General features: G+C 42.2%; 1 protein-coding gene across 2 annotated transcripts in view; it reads left to right on the top strand.

The window, feature by feature from the left end:
- NOL10 (nucleolar protein 10) overlaps positions 1-19275 on the top strand; it is a 97367-nt gene that overhangs the window by 24489 nt on the left and 53603 nt on the right. For both annotated transcript variants that reach the window (XM_089923442.1, XM_022554120.3), the window contains exons 11-13: positions 542-691; positions 3168-3234; positions 5482-5534. In XM_089923442.1, the coding sequence (XP_089779568.1) occupies positions 542-691; positions 3168-3234; positions 5482-5534 (270 nt within the window). The remainder of the gene's footprint in view (positions 1-541; positions 692-3167; positions 3235-5481; positions 5535-19275) is intronic.

The raw sequence follows: 19275 nt of genomic DNA on the forward strand, positions 1-19275 counted from the left end.
CATCTGTCACCTGGGACTGAGATCCAGCTTCACCAGGCCCCTTGCCTATCAAGACAGGGCTCAGAAGAGACCCCCCTCCCCCCGAAAGTCATAACCCTGCAACCGCCATCTGTCTTGAATCTACCAGGACTGTCTTCATTATGCTTCTTGTTCTTGTTTCTGTCAGCCGCTGTGACAGTGCCTGGTACCCAGTAGGCCCTCAGTGTATATATTTGTTGAATTCATAAATGACACAGATTCTTGTGGACTTCCCTTTTGATTCCTTCCTTAATATAGCTAAGTAGTTCTCAATCTTAGTGTGCCTAAAAACTACTCTCAGGGTTGAATTCATAAAACCATACACTGGAAGGGTAATTTAAGAGATTTTTCTGGAGTATTTTTTGCTGGCTGACTTTAGAATCTTTGTACCCTGAGTGAGGGGTGTTCATTGTGTTGATAAAAAAGGTAATGAAGCAAATGGCAGCCGTTTTTCTAAGTTTTAAAAGTTTCAAGATAAAATATGTAGTTCGTTTTAAACAGAAATAACTTTTTTTCTTTTTAGGTTTTATTGTATGATCTTCGGTCTGATAAGCCATTGCTAGTTAAGGATCACCAATATGGGCTGCCCATTAAATCAGTTCATTTCCAGGATTCATTAGATTTGATTTTGTCTGCTGACTCTCGAATTATCAAAATGTGGAATAAGAACTCAGTACGTATTTTTTGCTTTTAACGTTACTTACTATTTGCCTATTTTCCATGTAATGTTTCTTTTCTTTCTGTTGCCTTTTTTGAGCAATGTGGGTTCTCGAGAAAGACCGTTTGGCGCTTCACTGGAAGTCGGTTCCTTCGGGATAGATACTATTCATATTCAAGACAGTCAAGATTGTTTTCTTCCTGTTAAGAAGGTTTCCTCGTTTGCTAGAACAGGCATGCATTTTTACATGTTCAGTTAGGTAGAGAGTAAATCATTGTTTAAAAAAAAGATTGATCCATGAGAAACTCCCTAGATTTTGAGGCTGTCTTACAACCCTTGGAAGGTTTTTATGAGCTACTACTAACCTTTCCATATCAGTATTATTATACATCTCAATTTCATACCCTTTCTGCATGTCAAACAATTGGATTTTAGATATGATACCTTTACAATAATTTCTTATAGTGCTTTTCTTAAAAACAATATTTTCGTCAGAAAATTTGATGTTCCCTGCCCTTCTGAGTGTCATTTAAAAGGTAGCAAAACCCTGTGTTGCTGGTTTTATTCTGCTTTCTGTTTTTGCTTTTTCATTTTAAAACCTAAGTATTTTGAGAGAGTAGTAAAAGATTAGTTCATCAACTGGGAAAAAATTCATTCAGTGTAGCAGTTGCTTTTAAGAGTCTTTGCGTTTATTGATTTCAAACAGCATCTTTAGTCAAAAAGTGTTACTTCAAAAAAAAAATTCATTTTTGAGATGAAGTAGGTGGAGGGCCCAGCAGCCTCAGCATTAGTTACCGGAGGGCAAGCGTCGGTCTCTCCTGTGAGGGCTGCCCGCGTTTAGGGCAGAGATGCCACCAGCAGCTCCGTCATGGTTCAGCTACTGAGCAGAATCCCTGCCTGCTTGGACCATTACTTTTGTTTTTCATTTTCATTTTGTCAACTCTCAAAGTATTGACCTTACTTAGCTCCCTTTCTTTTTTTCTCTGGATGTGCTGTGGAGGTTCAGAGTTATCCTTGGGGTGTGTCCCGTCTCTCCAGCCCTGTTACCTTTGCAGCTCCTGAGACTCTGTTAGGGAGAAGAGGAAGGGCTTCCGGCTTTTCTCAATTCCTGGAAGAATTACCCTGACAATTGCCTGGGAACCGACTATGCTGCTTTGAGTTGGAGGGTTTTGAGGGCTTTCTTGGGAAGATACATGGTGTCTTAGGCTGGAATTTTCTCTGCTCTTTTCTGATAATCCAAACTAGTTTACTTTGAAACAGTATTTCTTTTTAATACTACAAATGCAAACATTTTATTTTTGAAAGGTCATAGCATACTGGGAAAGTAGAAGTTTCCCTTGACCTGGCTTCCATCCTACCTAGTGGTAAACTTACCAATTTGGACGCATCCTCCCAGGCCCTCTAACTGCTGCATAGTTTTCCCCAACACGGATTTCTGTGAACTGTGGCCCCTTTTCTTTTTTGTTCCATGCTATTATTCCCATTTCACCTTCCTTTTTCCTTCCGTCTTTCCGTTTTTTTGTTTCAGGGGGCACTTGAGACGAAAGGGAGGTAGCCATGCGAGTCCCATTGTCTGTCTTCAGTTAGAACCTGGCTGCTGTTTTTCACTGGGTGCAAAATTAGTTTTTTAACTGCTGCCCCCACTTTGCCGTGGAGCCTCTAATAATGGGTTAATAAATGCAAGAGCTGGCAGACATTTTCAACAGCGGTTCTTGAAATCATGTTGTAGTTGCTACAGCAAGTTTTATTTTGGTGTTGTCGCAGTGACCAAATACGTCCTCTTGACCAACACCCAAATTACTTGGTTCTGCTTGACTTGCTTTCCTTGTTTATCTTTCTCATCACCTTTTTCCACTCCCATCTACTTACTTTCTGTCTTTTCTCTTTTACTTCTTTTAATTTTTAAAACTATAGTATATTTCCCCCCACATTAAAAAAAAATTTACCCTTTGCTATGTAATAGCTAACACTTTATGTATTTATGGGATTTTTTTTTGTAAGTTGTTTTATATTCATCATCTTACTCGATCCCCCTCAGGTCCTCGTGACGCAGGTATGGCAGATACCGTCCTCATTCTGCCTTGTTGACCGTCTCTTCATCTTTGGTTTCTTTGAGGACAAGTTTACCTAGGGTGTGTTTTCCAGGTTATGAGAATTTTTTAAAGTTGATGTACAACTTTATTTTAGACTTTACCCTTTCCTGTTGAGACATTATCTTTAAAAGTTTATACTCATTTTCCCAAGAAAGTCACCTCTCCCCCCGAGCCTCAGTTTCTTCCTCTCTAAAATGAGAGGATTTGATAAATTGATAAAACAGATTCTCTAAGATTGTTTTGAACTTAAATGCTGTGATTTCAGTTAGGTGATTTTATTTTTTCACATCAGCAGGGTGTAGTGGAGTTATGTCTCCAGGTTATTTTCTGTATATCACATTGCCAAAAGTTGTCTTCCTTTAACTATTTTAATAATTCCTTTTTGCTTACTCTTTTAGGGAAAAATATTTACTTCCTTGGAGCCAGAACATGACATTAATGATGTTTGCCTCTATCCTAACTCAGGTATGCAGTATGTAGCAACGGGCCATTCTGCAAGATGAATCTAGGTTATGCTTTATAGGGTTTTAAACTCATTTTGTTTCTTAAGACAGGGTTTGGCTTGGTTGGGACAATTCTTGGATATTGTATTTACTTGAAAAATTAAGAGCAGGAAGTGGCGTGGATGATGGAGAAGGTGACCCTCTCAGTGACTTAGGCCTCAGCCAGCCTAGCTATTAGTAGAAACTGGTAGCAGTCCATAGGTCGGTGGCAGGTGAGGTGCTATGTAGTGTGCGCTTTAGCTGTTCTATGTGATTGGTAATCGTGTGTAGGGATTTGGAGGAGGCTGGAGCTCCCTGATGATGATACACAGGCTCATAAAGCCGTGGGTTTCGTATATTCTGTGTTGCAGGCTGTTCAGTAAATTACCTGGCAGATTTTAAGGTTTAACAATCCCTTCAAGGCAAATCTGTGAAGAATTCTGGAAAATGAGAACACTTCCCACTCTCAAGCAGGGTTGTATTCTGAGGACGTACGTACACAGATAATTTTGATGGAGGGATACGAGGCAAAGCAGGAAGAGTTCTGTTATGTATATACAGATGGCAGGAGAGAGAGAGAGAGAGAGAGAGATCAGCTGAAGCAATGAGAGGAGATCTTTGAGCCTGGGGTGCTGGGTGGAGTTGGGAGGTGAGGTGATCCCCATGAGGGGACAGTATAAGAAGGGCAGGAAGGATGGGCAGGGGCACAGCACGGCGCACGGAGGAGCTCTGGGAGGAATGGGGTGGGAAGCAGGTGGTGCCCGGCTGGTGCGGACCCAGGAGTGAGCTGCTGAGTGGCTGGGTGCTGTTTGTGGTCAGGACCCTGCTTCCAGAGGTGGTTCTGTCCACCAGGTAAAAGGTAGATCAGTTTTGAACTAAGATGAGTAGGAAGTGATACTCGGAGCCGAGATTGGGAGCACAGGAGAGAGAGCAAATTTGGAGAGAAAGATTATGTTTTCTTCTTTGAGCCTTTGAATATGAGGAGGCAGGGGGCAGTGGCAGCATTTGGCAGAGGGTCTCCAGCCTGGCCACCCCTAGGATCGCCTGGGAGCGTCTTAGAAGTATGGCTTGCTTGGCCCTACACACATCAGGGGTACTGACTCGGCGTCTGGGGTAGAGCCCCGAAATGAGTTACTTTTCACATGCTTCCCAAGTGGCTGTGAAGCCCCGCCCTGATCCACAGCCTCACCCTGGGAGCCACGTCCCATGCACAGTGAATAGTGTGGTCTCGAGAAAAGCAGGTCTGCAGACGCTAAATTCTTTATTTTTTTAATTGATTAATTTATTTTTGGCTGCGTTGGGTCTTTGTTGCTGCACACAGGCTTTCTCTAGTTGCAGCGAGCGGAGGCTACTCTTCGTTACGGTGCGCGGGTTTCTCATTGCGGTGGCTTCTCTTGTTGCGGAGCACGGGCTCTAGGCACACGGGCTTCAGTAGTTGCAGCACGTGGGCTTAGTAGTTGGGGCACGGGGGCACTAGAGCGCGCAGGCTTCAGTCGTTGCGGCGCTTGGGCTCAGTAGTTGCAATGCGCAAGCTCTAGGGTGCGTGGGCTTAGTTGCTCCGTGGCATGTGGGATCTTCCCGGACCAGGGCTTGAACCCGTGTCCCCTGCATTGGCAGGCGGATTCTTAACCACTGCGCCACCAGGGAAGTCCCAGGCTGTTGGATTCTGTATGGGTCTTTTCTAGTGTCGCTACACATAGCATTCCCTGTAAGCTATTTTGTTTTCTGTTAAGGTGTAAAGTTTCATTCAAACATTAGGAACTACTTTGCTGTGCCATTTGGTGGGAAATACTTTACCTTGGTTCTTTGATTCCTGATTAACAGAGAAAAACCTTCTTGACTTCCTTATTATATTATAATAAATAGTGCATCAGAACTACATTGTATCTATGTGTCTGAAGCTTAAAACTTTCCCCCTTAAAAATGATGGCGAACTTTGTATAGACCTGAGCACTTCACGGCGGGAACTGCTCAGTCACTTAGCTAGTACAGACAGCCTAAGTGTTTTGTAGATGGGGAGGCTGGTCTCTCTGATACTTAAGGTGCCCCGTCTGGGAGGGTCAGGGACCACAGGCCACAAGCTGACTCCGAGGGTGCCTGGCTGCCGGTCTGGCTCTTCTGCCGTTCGCCGTGTTCTGAGCACCTCACCCATTTCAAACCGTAAAACGAGTAGAAAAGGGAGCTTTTCTTTTCCCCATGTGTTTACCTTTTTCATTGTGTTTATTTTTAGGAATGCTTCTTACTGCCAATGAAACCCCCAAGATGGGCATCTATTACATTCCGGTAAGTGATACAGAAAGGAGTTATGATAAAAACAGGACAAGAAAAGATACTGTATTTTTAAGCTGACTGTGTCGAGGGACTTTGGGTCTGCATGTGGCTGTGTAAATTAGACACAGTGGCTCACTTGTCAATTCCCTGTGCTTCCTGGAACCGGTAAAATAATGCTTAACCATTGTTCATGGGAAACTACTTAATATCCCATTAAAATAGTAGAAATTCTTCTTTATTCTTCAGATCTACATTTGTTTTTTGTTTCAAAGCGTTCCAGAATCTTAAACTTTCAGCTATTAGTGATCAGGAGATCTAATCCTCTAAAATAAAAGTCTAGTTCTCTTCCAGTCATCTCCTTGTAGTTTGTGTCTTTTAAAAATGAGTTTATATAAAAGAAACTGTCTTAGATTGCCATGATCAGTGATGACATGCAGTTTGCAATCTTGTGCCGTTTTTTCTTCCTTAAAGAATTCTTCTGTTACGTTTGCCAGAAGCTTCCCTACCTTTACCTAAACAGAAAAGCATATAGTACAAAGTTGGCATTAGATTACGGTTAGCAAACATCTCCTTTTCTGAGATTTGGGGAGGAGCGTGAGGGGTGTTGAAGATCAGATCTTTAGGGCAGTGAACTCTCTATAGTCGCTGTTAGCCTCCCGTTACGAAGGTTCTTTATATTGATGATGGGTTTTTGAAATATCTCAACCATGTGTGTATTTCAAAAAAAAAAAAGTATTCTGTTGATGTTCACTTTCTGTGGTTTCAGGAACCTGATATGTTGTTGAAAGCACTCTGAGATGTTTCTTTTGATTGATAGTGAAATGAAGGCTATTCAAACAGCAGCTTTTCCGTTTTCCTAAATTGTCATTTGTTCCTTTTCTCCCCGGAGTCTCACAGATACTGCTTCCATATTCCTGTTAGTTTATATCTTTATCTTCATCTGATCAATAAGTGATTGAATCAGCTGTGTGGCAGACACAGTGCTATAGGTTGGCAGTGTAACAGTGTATAGGGTCCTGCCCCTTTCTTCAAGGAGTTCATTATTAGGGAATAAAACAAGAAAGTAGACAATTTCCAGTCAGTGTGATGAATGCTGTAACAGAAGTAAGGAACCCATCATGGGGCTGGAAACTGGTGGGAAAAGTGGAGGATACTCGGAGAAACCTTCCCAGAGGAATTGATTTCCAGGGAGAGACCAGAAGGCTGGTTCTGTCTCCTGGATGAAGAGGGTGGGGTGCAGAATGGGAGAAGGGTCTTGGAAGTAAAGGGAACATTGTGTGCTAAGATCAGGGAGAAGATAACACACGTGGCCGAGCATTAGCGCTTGAGGATTGGCGGTAGCTCAGGCTGAAAAGGTTCTCCGCAGCCAGGCTCTGATGGTCTTGGAGGCCAGGTGTGACGGTGCAGGGCAGGCACTCCTGGAAAAGCTGTAAGCGGGAGAGTGCTGTGGTCAGATCTGCAGTTTTGAAGGATTATTTGGGCTGCCATCAGGAGAATGGATTAGGTAGGATCCAATCCGGAAGCAGCAAGAACAGGCTGTAGCAATCTACAGGAGAGGTGATGGTCCCTGTGTTACCTTGGCCAGGCCTCCCTTTTTAGTATTTGGAGCTTTGGGGGTCCTGGGGTAATTTGAAAGAAGTCTGATCTGGTGGGCAGTGATTTCAGAGGTTTGTTTTCCATGAATAGCCAGGTGGTGTGTCCGGAGGTGTCCACTGATGAAGACTTGTGTCGATCACGAGAAGAGCCTTCCCTTGGTCCAGTGTTAATAGTCTTCTCGCAGCGTCAGCCCCTCTGGGAACGTCAGGAGAGGCAGAATAAATCAGCTTGCCCCTCCCTTTCCTTCTCCTGGTGGAGGTCTCCTTCCGTCTTCCTCTCAGGAGTGCTCACTGTGTTTTGGTTGTCCGCAGCTGCCTATAAGGCGTCGATGCCTTGAATGGAAGAGCCCTCCCGTCAGAAGTGTGTAGAATCCGCCAGAATCTGAGATGGAGCGTGGAGGCCGCATGCGGGGTCAGCTCAGCTGGTCAGCAGTCGTGGGCTGAGAGCCCCTTGGTGTGGAGCCGGGGAGGGCAGTTCTGAGTACTTCTGCGGGAAGGCTGTGTTACCAGCTTGTGCTAAGATGGTGGCAGTGGGGGCAGAATTGGAAAGATTGTCAAGGTTGTAAGACAGGCTTGGTCATTGATTGGATGTGAGGAGGAAAGGAGAGGAAAGAACCAAAGAAGACAGCTGCTTTCTGCTTGGTAAACATGCAGACGAGGAGGTCCCTCCCTGAATCCAGGAGGAGAAACGGGATGATAGACTCTTAGAACTGGAGGAGACCCTTATTCCCTTCTGCTTCTCTGGGTCTGTTTCTCAGAGTGGGCTTTTTTGTTCCAAGTTCTGGGAACTTTAATTTGCACATGTGAGAGGGACTAGATGCTGGCCAGGTGGTGAGAAACTGCTTTCTTGACAAACGTTAGCTTATCTTATAAGGTCTTTTTAGTTTCAACTCTGTAGCTCAGATTTAACTTGAGCGCTGTGAAAAAGAATCCAGAGGCTGCTCCCCGGTGACTGTGCATGTGTGGACAGTGAGAGCAGAGTTGTTCTCGTGCAGTTAAGCATTGTGCTGCAGCTGGTACGTAAGTGGTCCTTCCTGACCTGCCTTTCTGCCCTGCTGCCTTGCACGGAGTGAGGTTTTCGAGTGCCGCTTGTCTTTACTTGGAACCTCTTCTTTGTGACACTCCTTCAAAGCAGAGAGAGCCCAGGGGTCTGAAAGCCTGCCATCTTTCATAAGATTTTATCAAACTCACCAAGCTGATTTGGCACAAAGGTTTGTTTGAGGCCTATAGAAACAGAGAAGTGTGTGTTTAATATATAATTCATGCCCAATATGGGAGGTTGGGACTGTGATTTGTATCAACATCTTATAAACCAGGTCTGAAAACTCTTTTTCCCTGCTTTGGGGCTGTGCTAAAAATGAAGACAGCTTAATGTTCTTTTATTTAGCTTATTAATTTTTGCCTTTCTACCTGATACCATCTTTCTTGAATACTTGAAGTCCTTTTAGATTAAATACAAATACTGATTTATATACTCTCTGCTACTTACATATCCCAATAGCTAACTAGTCTTTTATGACCAAATGGATTTTCTCCAGCCCTTTCCCCATTTTCTCAGTACTCTCTTTTTTTCCCTCTCGGAGACCAGGATCTGTTATTTTGTTTGTTTGTTTTTTAAATTCCAGGGCCGAATTCAACGGCAGCTTTCAGGACTAATGCCAGAAGTAGTTTTTCAAGTTTGGTTTTCTCTGAAATGTAATTTAATCGTAGGTTAGTTCTTCATAATTAACACCTTTGGCGACTGTATAGACTCCAGAGGGAATCCAGGTCCTGTGGCACCCAGCCCCAAACCTGCCAGTGTGCTGCGTACTGTCTCTGTTGGAAATGCTCCTTGGGCTCCAAGCCCGCGTGGGTCAGTGAGCTGCGGAGGCCACTCACGACGGGGTAGTTGATGGCTTGCGTGCGTGATAATGCGTATGGATGCGTGAACTGGGGGAAGAGAGTTATTATTTGTTTAGGAAGCTATTTGAATTAGAAGAATAAAAGTCAGTTGATTAAGGATCTGTGGTTTGGTTTTTTTTTTTTTTCCTGAACATGTAAATTTAAGCCACTATAATGATGCAATGTCACTGAACCCATCTTTCAGTATTGGCAGTTAGGTGTTTTATTTTAAAACATTTTCTTAGGGGAAAAAAATACTTGTTTTTAGCGGAGGCCACTCTTCATCGCGGTGCGCCGGCCTCTCACGGTCGCGGCCTCTTTTGTTGTGGAGCACAGGCTCCAGACGCGCAGGCTCAGTAGTTGTGGCTCACGGGCCTAGTTGCTCTGTGGCATGTAGGATCTTCCCAGACCAGGGCTCGAACCCGTGTCCCCTGCATTAGCAGGCAGATTCTCAACCACTGCGCCACCAGGGAAGCCCAAAATACTTGTTTTTATTGAGATGTTTTTATTCTTTATAATGAATCAAAAAACTGTATTAAATATTTTAACATTTACTTTTTAATTTAAAATTATATTTTAAATTTGGAAAGTACTTTTGGAGCCAGAGTACCTGCAAATAGGGCAGAGTTAAAAGCATAAAGGGTTATATTTAACTTGCACCAGTGCTTCTGTTTCTTTTAAGAAAATAGCACTTGAACTTATCCGGCATAATGCATGTTTACCTCCAGAACTCTGTCTTTGCAAAGAGAGATGACTACGTATTAAGAAGCATAAAATCTCAAGAACGCTTGCTTCACTTAGTTGTAACACACACGCACATATCCTCCCAAAGGCATGTAAAGCCAAAGGAAGTGCAAAAAAATTAGTGAAGTTTAGTCAAATTTTGTGAAATGTAATAAAAGATTCAGTCTAGTGAATGTCTTTAAGTCTCTTCACTTCAGTGAGTTATCACTCACCAACCCAAAAGGTCTTCAAAAGAGCCATGGCCTCCAGATACCATCGCTGGGTTCACTTGCTCCTGTTCAGAGGGGTTTAGTCTGATTTAGATCAAACACCTGTGCTTCAGCCCTCCAGGAGACAAGAGGTCAGCGAGTGCCGCCTGGTTTGGGGGTGGTCAGAGAGGTGCTTTTGAAATATATTTGTAGTGTTTGGAAGTCAGTTTTAGAGAAGTGCAATGAAAAATTTTGTAGTAGATATATGGATATTTGCATTTGGGCACATTTTGTTTTTGTTGCTCAGTAAAGAGTTAAAAATGCGTATCATAACCTTTTCACTGGTGTTTTTTTCTCTATGGGCTTTTGTGACTGAAACAAAGAAATTTAGATATGAACAATTTTGACTGTTCTGTCTGTGGTGAATTGAACTTGTCAGCCTACTTCTAAACTCAGCCACTATATTAGATTGTCCATTATCGAGGTATTTCTGTGACCTCCCTCAGAGATGCCCTCTTTTTTTCAAGGCCAGTATTTCAAATATTACTGCTTGGGTATGTTTTGGCATAATTTTCCAGAAGGCTTAAGAACATAGTTATATAGTGCTTTCTAACAATTATTCCTTACCTTCACCATAGATAACATATTTTTATCAGCTGTCCAAATTGTAAATATGTTATTTTAGCTTAACGTTAGATTTGACAGTGTCTTACAGATATTTTATGTCTCCTTTTTATATAGCTATTATCTTCTCCATTTTAGTTTTAAAGTTTAGGGTTAGAGACTTGGTCTTCTTTTTTTTTTTTTTTTTTTTTTTTTTTGCAGTACGCGGGCCTCTCCTGTTGAAGAGCACAGGCTCAGCGGCCATGGCTCACGGGCCCAGCCGCTCTGCGGCATGTGGGATCCTCCCGGACTGGGGCATGAACCCGCGTCCCCTGCATCGGCAGGCGGACCCTCAAACACTGCACCACCAGGGAAGCCCTTCTTTTTTTTTTTTTTAAATGTTTATTTATTTTGGTGGCCCAGGGTCTTAGTTGCGGCACACGAGATCTTTAGTTGTGGCATGTTGCCTTCTTAGTTGCAGCATGCGAACCCTTGGTTGTGGCACGCGTGCGGGATCTAATTCCTTGACCAGGGCTTCAACCCCGACCCCCTGCCTTGGGAGTGTGGAGCCTTACCCACTGGACCACCAGGGAAGTCCCTTGGTCTTCTTTTTGTCTGATGATCACATCACACACCTGGGGGCAAAATGGTGAATGACAAATTTGTCCCACAATCTCTAGAAACAATGCAAACAGCAGAGAGAATTTTGGCCAACAGAGCAGGTTCTGCTTTTCCTGGAGAGTTGGACGCGCTTTCTCCTTTAAAGTACATCTCGTATGCAGATCACTTAACTTTATCTCTAGTTAACGTTGGACACAGTTGACCAGGCTGTGCCTAGCTTCTAGAACACCACATTCTCTTGGTTCTCCTCCCGTCGCCCAGTCGGCCCTTCCAGTTGGTCTTCTTTGGTGGCTTCTGCTGGCATGGCCCAGTGCTTGGGCCTCAGCTCTCTCCCCTTGACCCAAATGTTAGTGAGCCCTGGGGCTTAGTGCTTGTCTCTTTGTTTATTCTCCCCCAGGGAGCTCATCTGTCCCTATGCTCTGTAAGGCACCTGCGTGCTGCTGACTTGCAAACTTCTGTCTCCAGCCTTTCCTTCCTCTCGGAGCTGCAGAGGTACATAGCCACTGGGCTACTGGACTTCTCCACCTGGACGTCTACTTGGTGCCCTGTATTAAGGTGCCTGCAGCAGAAGTCTTGATCCCAGCTCTCCACCCGCCCCACCCCTGCCTGTCTCCCGTTCCAGCAGAGGCAGCTTTGTCTCCTCAGTTTCTAGGCCCAGAGCGCAGGCACCCCCATGTTTCCTCCCCCTCTCTTTACGCCTCCTCGTCCAGTCCATCCGAATGTCACATCAACTCTTTTTCCAATATTGGTTCAAATCCAGCCATTTTTCAGTACTTCCGCTCCTACCACTCATCTGGATTACCTTAGTGGCCTCTTAACTGATCTTTCTTCTTTCACTTTTGTCTCTCTTGCATTCTATTTTCCATACGACAGCCAGGTTGATTTAAAATATAAAAATAAAAACAAAAATCAGAGTCTATCATTCTTCCTAAACCTTCCAAAGGCTTATCATTTTGCATAGCATAGCATCTTAACTCCTATCGTAACTTAAAATGTCCCACAAACAGGAAAAGGCTAAAACACCAGAGTCTCCATTTTCTCTCACCCATTAGAAACTAGATATCTGTAAACCATCTATCTATTTACAGGGATCACCAGATGGTTAGAGCATAAGACCAAATCCCCAGTCATTGCTGCCAGCAAGGGGGAATAACTTATAGGCCATAAATTAACCAAAACCCAAGCACAGAATTAGTAGAGAGGAAAATTAAAGTTAGAGAAACAGAGTTACCGAAGTCCCGCTGCCCCTTTGGATTCATATGGAGCCAAGAAGAAAAGCTGCGCTTGGCTGTGCTTCTCTGGTGATGGAATTTCCCTGACACTGTCAGGTGAATCCATTGTGCATCTTGGTGAGACCTCTAAAACTGTTACAGGATAATTTTCAGAGAAATGTGAAGTCATGACTTTCACATAGGTATCAAATGAATACGTGTTGAAAATTTCATTTAACTTATTAATTAAATAAGGGAATCGGGTACATGTCATCAAAGGTGAAGTCTAAAATAGCACAGATTTACGTGGAATAAAGTGATATTGAATTGGGGATGTGCAAATAAATAGATAGGCCTTTCCGAAGTTATGGAGGGTTATCTGTCCAGGACAGAATGCATTTACGTGACTATAGACAATTATCTTGCATTGCTGTCAGTTACTTGCAATTTACAGAGTTGTAAAATATATCCCATGGAATCAGAATCAGATAATCTCTAGACCAGGAGTTTGGCAAACTAAACACGTAAGCACCAGCTGCCTGTTTTTGTAAATAAAGTTTTACTGGAACACAGTGCACGCATTCATTTATCACATGTTGTCTATGGCAGCTTTCTGACTAAAAACGCATAGCTATGTAGTTACGACAGAAAGACCCCGTGGTCTGCAAGCCCTAAAATCTCTACCTGGTCATTTAAGGAAAAGTTTGTGGCCCCCACTCTAGAGTATGCGTAGCTTTCCATTGAACACAAAAGCTTTCTATATTTATTTACTTATTTGTAAATTTATATAAATAATAAATATATGAATACATTTATAAATAATAAATGTATATCTTTCCTCATTATAATGTAAAACATGGACACAGGGATATTGTTGTGCTCTTTTCCCTGTTATATTCCCAGCACCTAAAGCAGTGTCTACTATACTGTAGACATTGAATTAATATGTGCTGAAGATTAATAAAACAAATACATATGAGAGTAATATGATGACCGTAATTTGAAGAATCTTGGATAATGTTTGCATGTTTTGACAACGGCTGGTTTGCAATGATTTTTAGCTGTTATACCAAATTCAAATTTACCATCTGCCCTTTTCTCCTACCGTTAGTGAAATTAAGAAGTGGAGAACATGACTCATAAGTGTTAGACATAGTTTTTATACAGTAGGGTAAGGATCAGTTCCTTCGCTCTGACAGTACGTTCTAATCAGCAGAATCAGAGAATCTTGGGACGATGCAATCATTGTGTTTGGGAATGCTGTCAGATTTCTAAAAGAAATGCCTTGTCCAAAAGATTTAATGGTGCTGTTAAGATGAACTCTTTCCTAGAAAAATACAAAAGGAGAATGTGAAAGTAAGGGCGTTTAGCTTTTGTGGTACCTTTTTTGAAATCTGTGGAAAAGTTGGCTTTAGGATGGACTTACGTGTTTTAAAGATTGGAAACAATGCCATTGTTTTTCTTCCTGTGCTTTAGCTGGTGGAAGTCCTGTGCATGCTGCTCCCTAAGATTTGGCTTTGAATCTGGACCATTGATCCATTTCGATTTGAAGCCAAGGCTGAGGGCACTTACGTTTACTAATTTGATACCAGAGATTCCCCAGATGTGAGACCTCTTCAGACCACTAGTGTATGTTGAAGTGGCCCTGAATATATTAGTGTCCATGTAGAGTCCTAAAAGTGATGGATCACGTTTTCCTCTAAGATGCTTATTTAAGCAGAGAGCTGTTAGATGTAGTGACAGAAGTAATTTTGTTAGAAATTCCTTTTTTGTTGTTGTTTTGGTTTTTTTAGTTTTTTTAGATTTAGAAATTTCTATTTTCTAGTGCCAGTTGCAACATATTCTCTTGGTTTAGGGAGGTAGTACCAGATGCAAAGAAAACTGTCCTCGGGAGAGTTTGCCGACATACAAGGGATGTACAAAACAGAACATAGGGCTTCCCTGGTGGCGCAGTGGTTGAGAGTCTGCCTGCCGATGCAGGGGACACAGGTTCGTGCCCCAGTCTGGGAAGATCCCACATGCCGCGGAGCGGCTGGGCCCGTGAGCCATGGCCGCTGAGCCTGTGCGTCCGGAGCCTGTGCTCCGCAACGGGAGAGGCCACAACAGTGAGAGGCCCGCGTACCGAAAAAACAAAACAAAACAAAACAGAACATAAACTGGACAAATGGTTGCTGAAATGGCTTTCCACAATAAAGGGTTTTCCAATGTGCTGCGAAGGAACAGGGGAAGCTTTTGAAGTACAGAACACTAGAACAGGAAGGGAACTTTGAGGTCATCTAGTCTAGCCCCTTAATATATAGGAGGAATCAAGTCATTTGTTCAAGGTCAAATGACAAGTTGGTCACAGACCTGGATCTAGAAGGCATTTCTTTTTTTTTTTTTTAAAACATCATCTTTATTGGAGTATAATTGCTTTACAATGGTGTGTTAGTTTCTGCTTTATAACAAAGTGGATCACAGAAGGCATTTCTTCATTCCATATTACTTATGGAAGGAATTTCAAAATTAGTCTGACCTGAGTTTGAATACCAGCTTTGCTACTTGTAAATATGGTGACTTTGAATAAGTTACTTACCTTGTCTCAGCCTTGGTTACTTGAGCTACAAAGGAAGAATGATGTTGTAAGGCAGCTATGCACAGTAGATACTGAGTCATTTATCATGGTGCTTGGTGCCTGATAGATGTTCAGCTGATTGTTACTGTTATACTTTTTTTGCAATGAGTAAAATTTGATGGATCCAGTGTCAAAGAGTATTTATATTTAGCATTATATGGACATGGGCTTTTTATGTAGCTTTTAGGAGGAATGTGATACTGAGCACAATAAAGATACATTGAAAAGGTCGTGACAGAATCATAGGTGTGAGTGAGGAAAATGACTTCAGAAATATGATTTGAGATTGTTCGGTCTGTTACAGATCATATAAAATAGAGGTTGAGAAAGAACTATTGAATGCCATCGGTTTTGCCGTTAGCTATTGAAACAGAAAGCAGTGATGAAATCTGGTTGCTCAAATTAAAAATCTGATCTTTAAAAGTGAAGTCCATTTCCCCACATTATATAAACAGAGCACACTCTTTATAGAAAACATCAAATAAAGACGAGTAGAAACGTCACTCTTCCACCATCTAAAGGCAAACACCTTTTAATATTTGGCTCTATTTTTTCCATTGTTTTAATCTGAAACGTTGATATGGTTTAATATCTTGCCTTTTTCCCACTTCATTAATGTTTCCCCAAATTATCATAAGCTCTTGGAGATCATTAAAAAGTAGGTTTTGTGTGTGAATATAAAAATAATATATAGTTTTTAAAAAAGGTTTAAATAGATGAAAAAACCAACTGTGGTCTCACCAAGTCAGAGGCATTCTTGCTAATACTTCTGTCGCAGTTTCTTTGCATTTGGGAGCATCTTGGTGGCTATTGATTACATTTTCACTTAAATCCTTTAATTACGCTCACTTAGCTTACGTAAATATAAATAGAAGTCTTTCAAGGTGTGGGTGCTGGGGAGCGATGTGGCTCCATCCATCTCACGCTGCAGGCCTGTGTCTAGGACTGAATTTAAGGTGGAAGATCGTTTCTCAACTAACAGAAATCAGCCCTGATTCTCTAAAGCATCCACTGAGTGTAGTCAGTCACCTTCTCATCTGTGCATTTAGGAAGGTGCTAGTTACGTATCATTCTTGGGAGACTTGAGAAAACAGTCGTTTTCTGTGTTATGTGGTTGAGATGAGGAACGCCATTCAAAAAAGGCAGCTTGAATGTTTTCTTCAAAAGATTTTTGTTCCCACTACCTCTCATAGCATTGCCACACTTGAGTGTGATTCTTGGTAATTTAAGGTAAGGGGGTTTTGGTATGACAAGGCTCCTGGCTCTAAGGTCACTGTATCTGGTCCTGGTCCAACACCTGAGGCATAGGTGCTCTTTTAGACATACTGAAGGACATCCCAAAGGGATTTTTCAAGTTTGATTACACTTTATTTAGTCTTGGCTGCTTGACTTTAGAACCTGGTCTCTATGTAAGAGGTTAAACCAGTGAAATTCAGAAATTTTAATTGCAGTGAACAGAGTAGGAGAAAGGGAAAGATATAAAAAACAGGGCTTCCCTGGTGGCGCAGTGGTTGAGAGTCCGCCTGCGGCTGCAGGGGACACGGGCTCGTGCCCCGGTCCGGGAAGATCCCACGTGCCGCGGAGCGGCTGGGCCCGTGAGCCATGGCCGCTGAGCCTGCGCGTCCGGAGCCTGTGCTCCGCAGCGGGAGAGGCCACAACAGTGAGAGGCCCGCGTACCGCAAAAAAAATAAATAAATAAACAAATAGAAAATATAGTTAGCAAGTTCAGAATGAGTGAGATAGGGCTTAGCAGCAGCATTTGCGAAAAAGGGATCCAGGGGTTTTGTTCACCTCTAAATCAAAGGAATAAATTAAGCAGAATGTTGGCAGTGATTCCACATGTGAATGGGGGTGGGGAAGGAGGAGGGGGTACAATTGAAAGGGCCATCTTGGGGCTGTTAACGTGAATGTTCATTGAGAAATATTTCACGGATTGAGGATTAGAGAAAGATCAGAAAAGAGTTCAGGAATTGTGTTATCAGGCAGCATCTAGAGAAGGCATGTTTTTAGGGTTTAGGAAAAGAATAAGTTCATAAAAGAAAGTCACCCTTTGTGAGGTAAAAAAAAAAAACAACCGATGGGGCATTAGACTAAGGAAACTTTCCATTATTGAGCACTTAAAGTCAGAACAGCAAGCTAGTGGAAAAGTTAGATTCCAAACTCCATGTAGTTTCATTACTTTCTTCTAATTAACAAAAAAGGAGAGGGATGAAAAGCAGATGCATTTCTTTTTAGTGAGCTTCCTTTCTAACCCAATTCACAGCAGATCTACTGTAACTGAATTTTATCTTATGCATGAAATCGCTTTATAAGGTGTTGTGTTCTGTTTGTAATTTTTCAGTTATATATTCATAATTGTGAAATGGGAAGTAGGGCATAAATGTCAGGTGGCTAATAAAGTATTCTGATCTAATACAAACAAGTTGTTTGTGTCTTTACAAAGGGGAAATGTGGTCTTCCTATTTTAATCTAAACACTTTCAGGCAGTAACATAGTATCTGTGGCATTTTTCTCAACAAAGGAAATCCTCCATTTCCCATCACATTTTGTTGGGTCACGAGAATAGCAGACATACAGAAAGCGTTAATGTGTGACACTCAGGAAGTAATTTTCTGAGCATCCTGTCACATTTTCAAAAGTTAATTTCAGTTCCGGCGAGGTAAAAATGAATGTAATTTCCATATGGAAATATTTGACGCACGTATGACATTTATTTTATTATGTTGATATGTTGGATGATATTTATTTTTGCATAAATGTTTACACATCTGGCATGCCCGTTTTCTTGAAAGTAAATGACAACTTCCTATTCAGATGCTAGGTTTTCAGTTCTGAATCAAATATTGACCAAGGATCTTATCTCCCAGCCCTGGTGACGACATGCTTACCAGGTTGGTCTCTTTACCATTCTTGTTTTGGACAAGATAGAGTCGGAAGTAAATCTAGTATCCTTTTGTCCTGTTGGTGTGGTCGCCTAGTTGGTGGCGGTAGAGTGTAGTGCTCCCAACCAGGGATTGATTTTAGTCTCTGAGTTTACCTGACTGCTTGAACCCTCTGGTACTTTCTTTGATTAATATGCCCATTACCTATTATGGGTTTTTTTTGTTGTGTTTTGTTTTGTTTTTTTCCTTAAAAATAGAAGGCAGGTTATACAAATAGGCAAGAAATTTGGGCCATTCTTTTAAAAGGCCCAGCTAATACAGAAAATAAGAAGAAAGTTCTAAGACTTAGACTTTTCTTTACTTTGATTTAGTGTTCTCTCAAATCCCAGGCAAGTTTGTCTTCTAATGCACATGTGCTCAGATGTAAGCACCCTGAGGGCAGGACTTTTGTGTGTTTTACTTTTTGCTGTGTCCCTGGTGCCCAGAACAGTGTCTGGTACTTCGTGGGCTCTTGCTGAATACGTGCCAATTTGAAGGAATGAATATTACTGACATTTCATTTAAAAAATTTTATTCTGGGGCTTCCCTGGTGGTGCAGTGGTTGAAAGTCCACCTGCCGATGCAGGGGACACAGGTTCGTGCCCCGGTCTGGGAGGATCCCACATGCCGCGGAACGGCTGGGCCCGTGAGCCATGGCCGCGGGGTCTGCGTGTCCAGAGCCTGTGCTCCTCAAGGGGAGAGGCCACAACAGTGAGAGGCCCGTGTACCGCAAAAGAAAAAATTATTCTGGAAATATTTCAAATATACGTAAAGAGAAATATAAAGAGCCCCCATCTGTCCATCTCCTTGCTTCAGTATCATGTGCTTTCCCCCCATGCTTTTTTGGGGGGCGGTGGTGGGATTGACTCGTATTATTAGCAGTTTAAATTGCTGTAGAAAGAAGTTGAAAATTGTTAAATGGAAATGAATAATTGATCTGCACATTGGCACAAATCTTTAGTTAGGCTGTGTTTACCTTCTTGAGGAACAGAACATTATTCTTGGTTGGAAAGAAATAATGTGTAAATGATAATAGTGAGACATATTGAAAGGAAGTTTAGGTCTGTTTATGTTTCTTTCATATTTGGACATGGTTGTATCATTCATTCATTCAGTCATTTATTTGTATGACTTTATTTTTTTCAGAGCAGTTTTCAAAATGTTCACAGCAAAATCATGTGGAAAGTACAGAGTTTCCACGTACCCCCTCTCTCTCACACACACACATACCCCCCACACAGTGTACACCGCCTCCTCCGCTGTCAGCATCCTGCACCAGAGGGCACATTTGTTGTAGTTGATGAACTGACATTGACACATCATTATCACCCAAAGTCATTAGGGCTCACCCTTGGTGGTGTCCGTTCTGTGGGTT

This window comes from Delphinapterus leucas, chromosome 13 (genome assembly GCF_059928025.1).
Source record: "Delphinapterus leucas isolate spDelLeu-1000000601 "Yukka" chromosome 13, BTC_Dleu_Yukka2, whole genome shotgun sequence".
Classification (NCBI taxonomy): domain Eukaryota; kingdom Metazoa; phylum Chordata; class Mammalia; order Artiodactyla; family Monodontidae; genus Delphinapterus; species Delphinapterus leucas.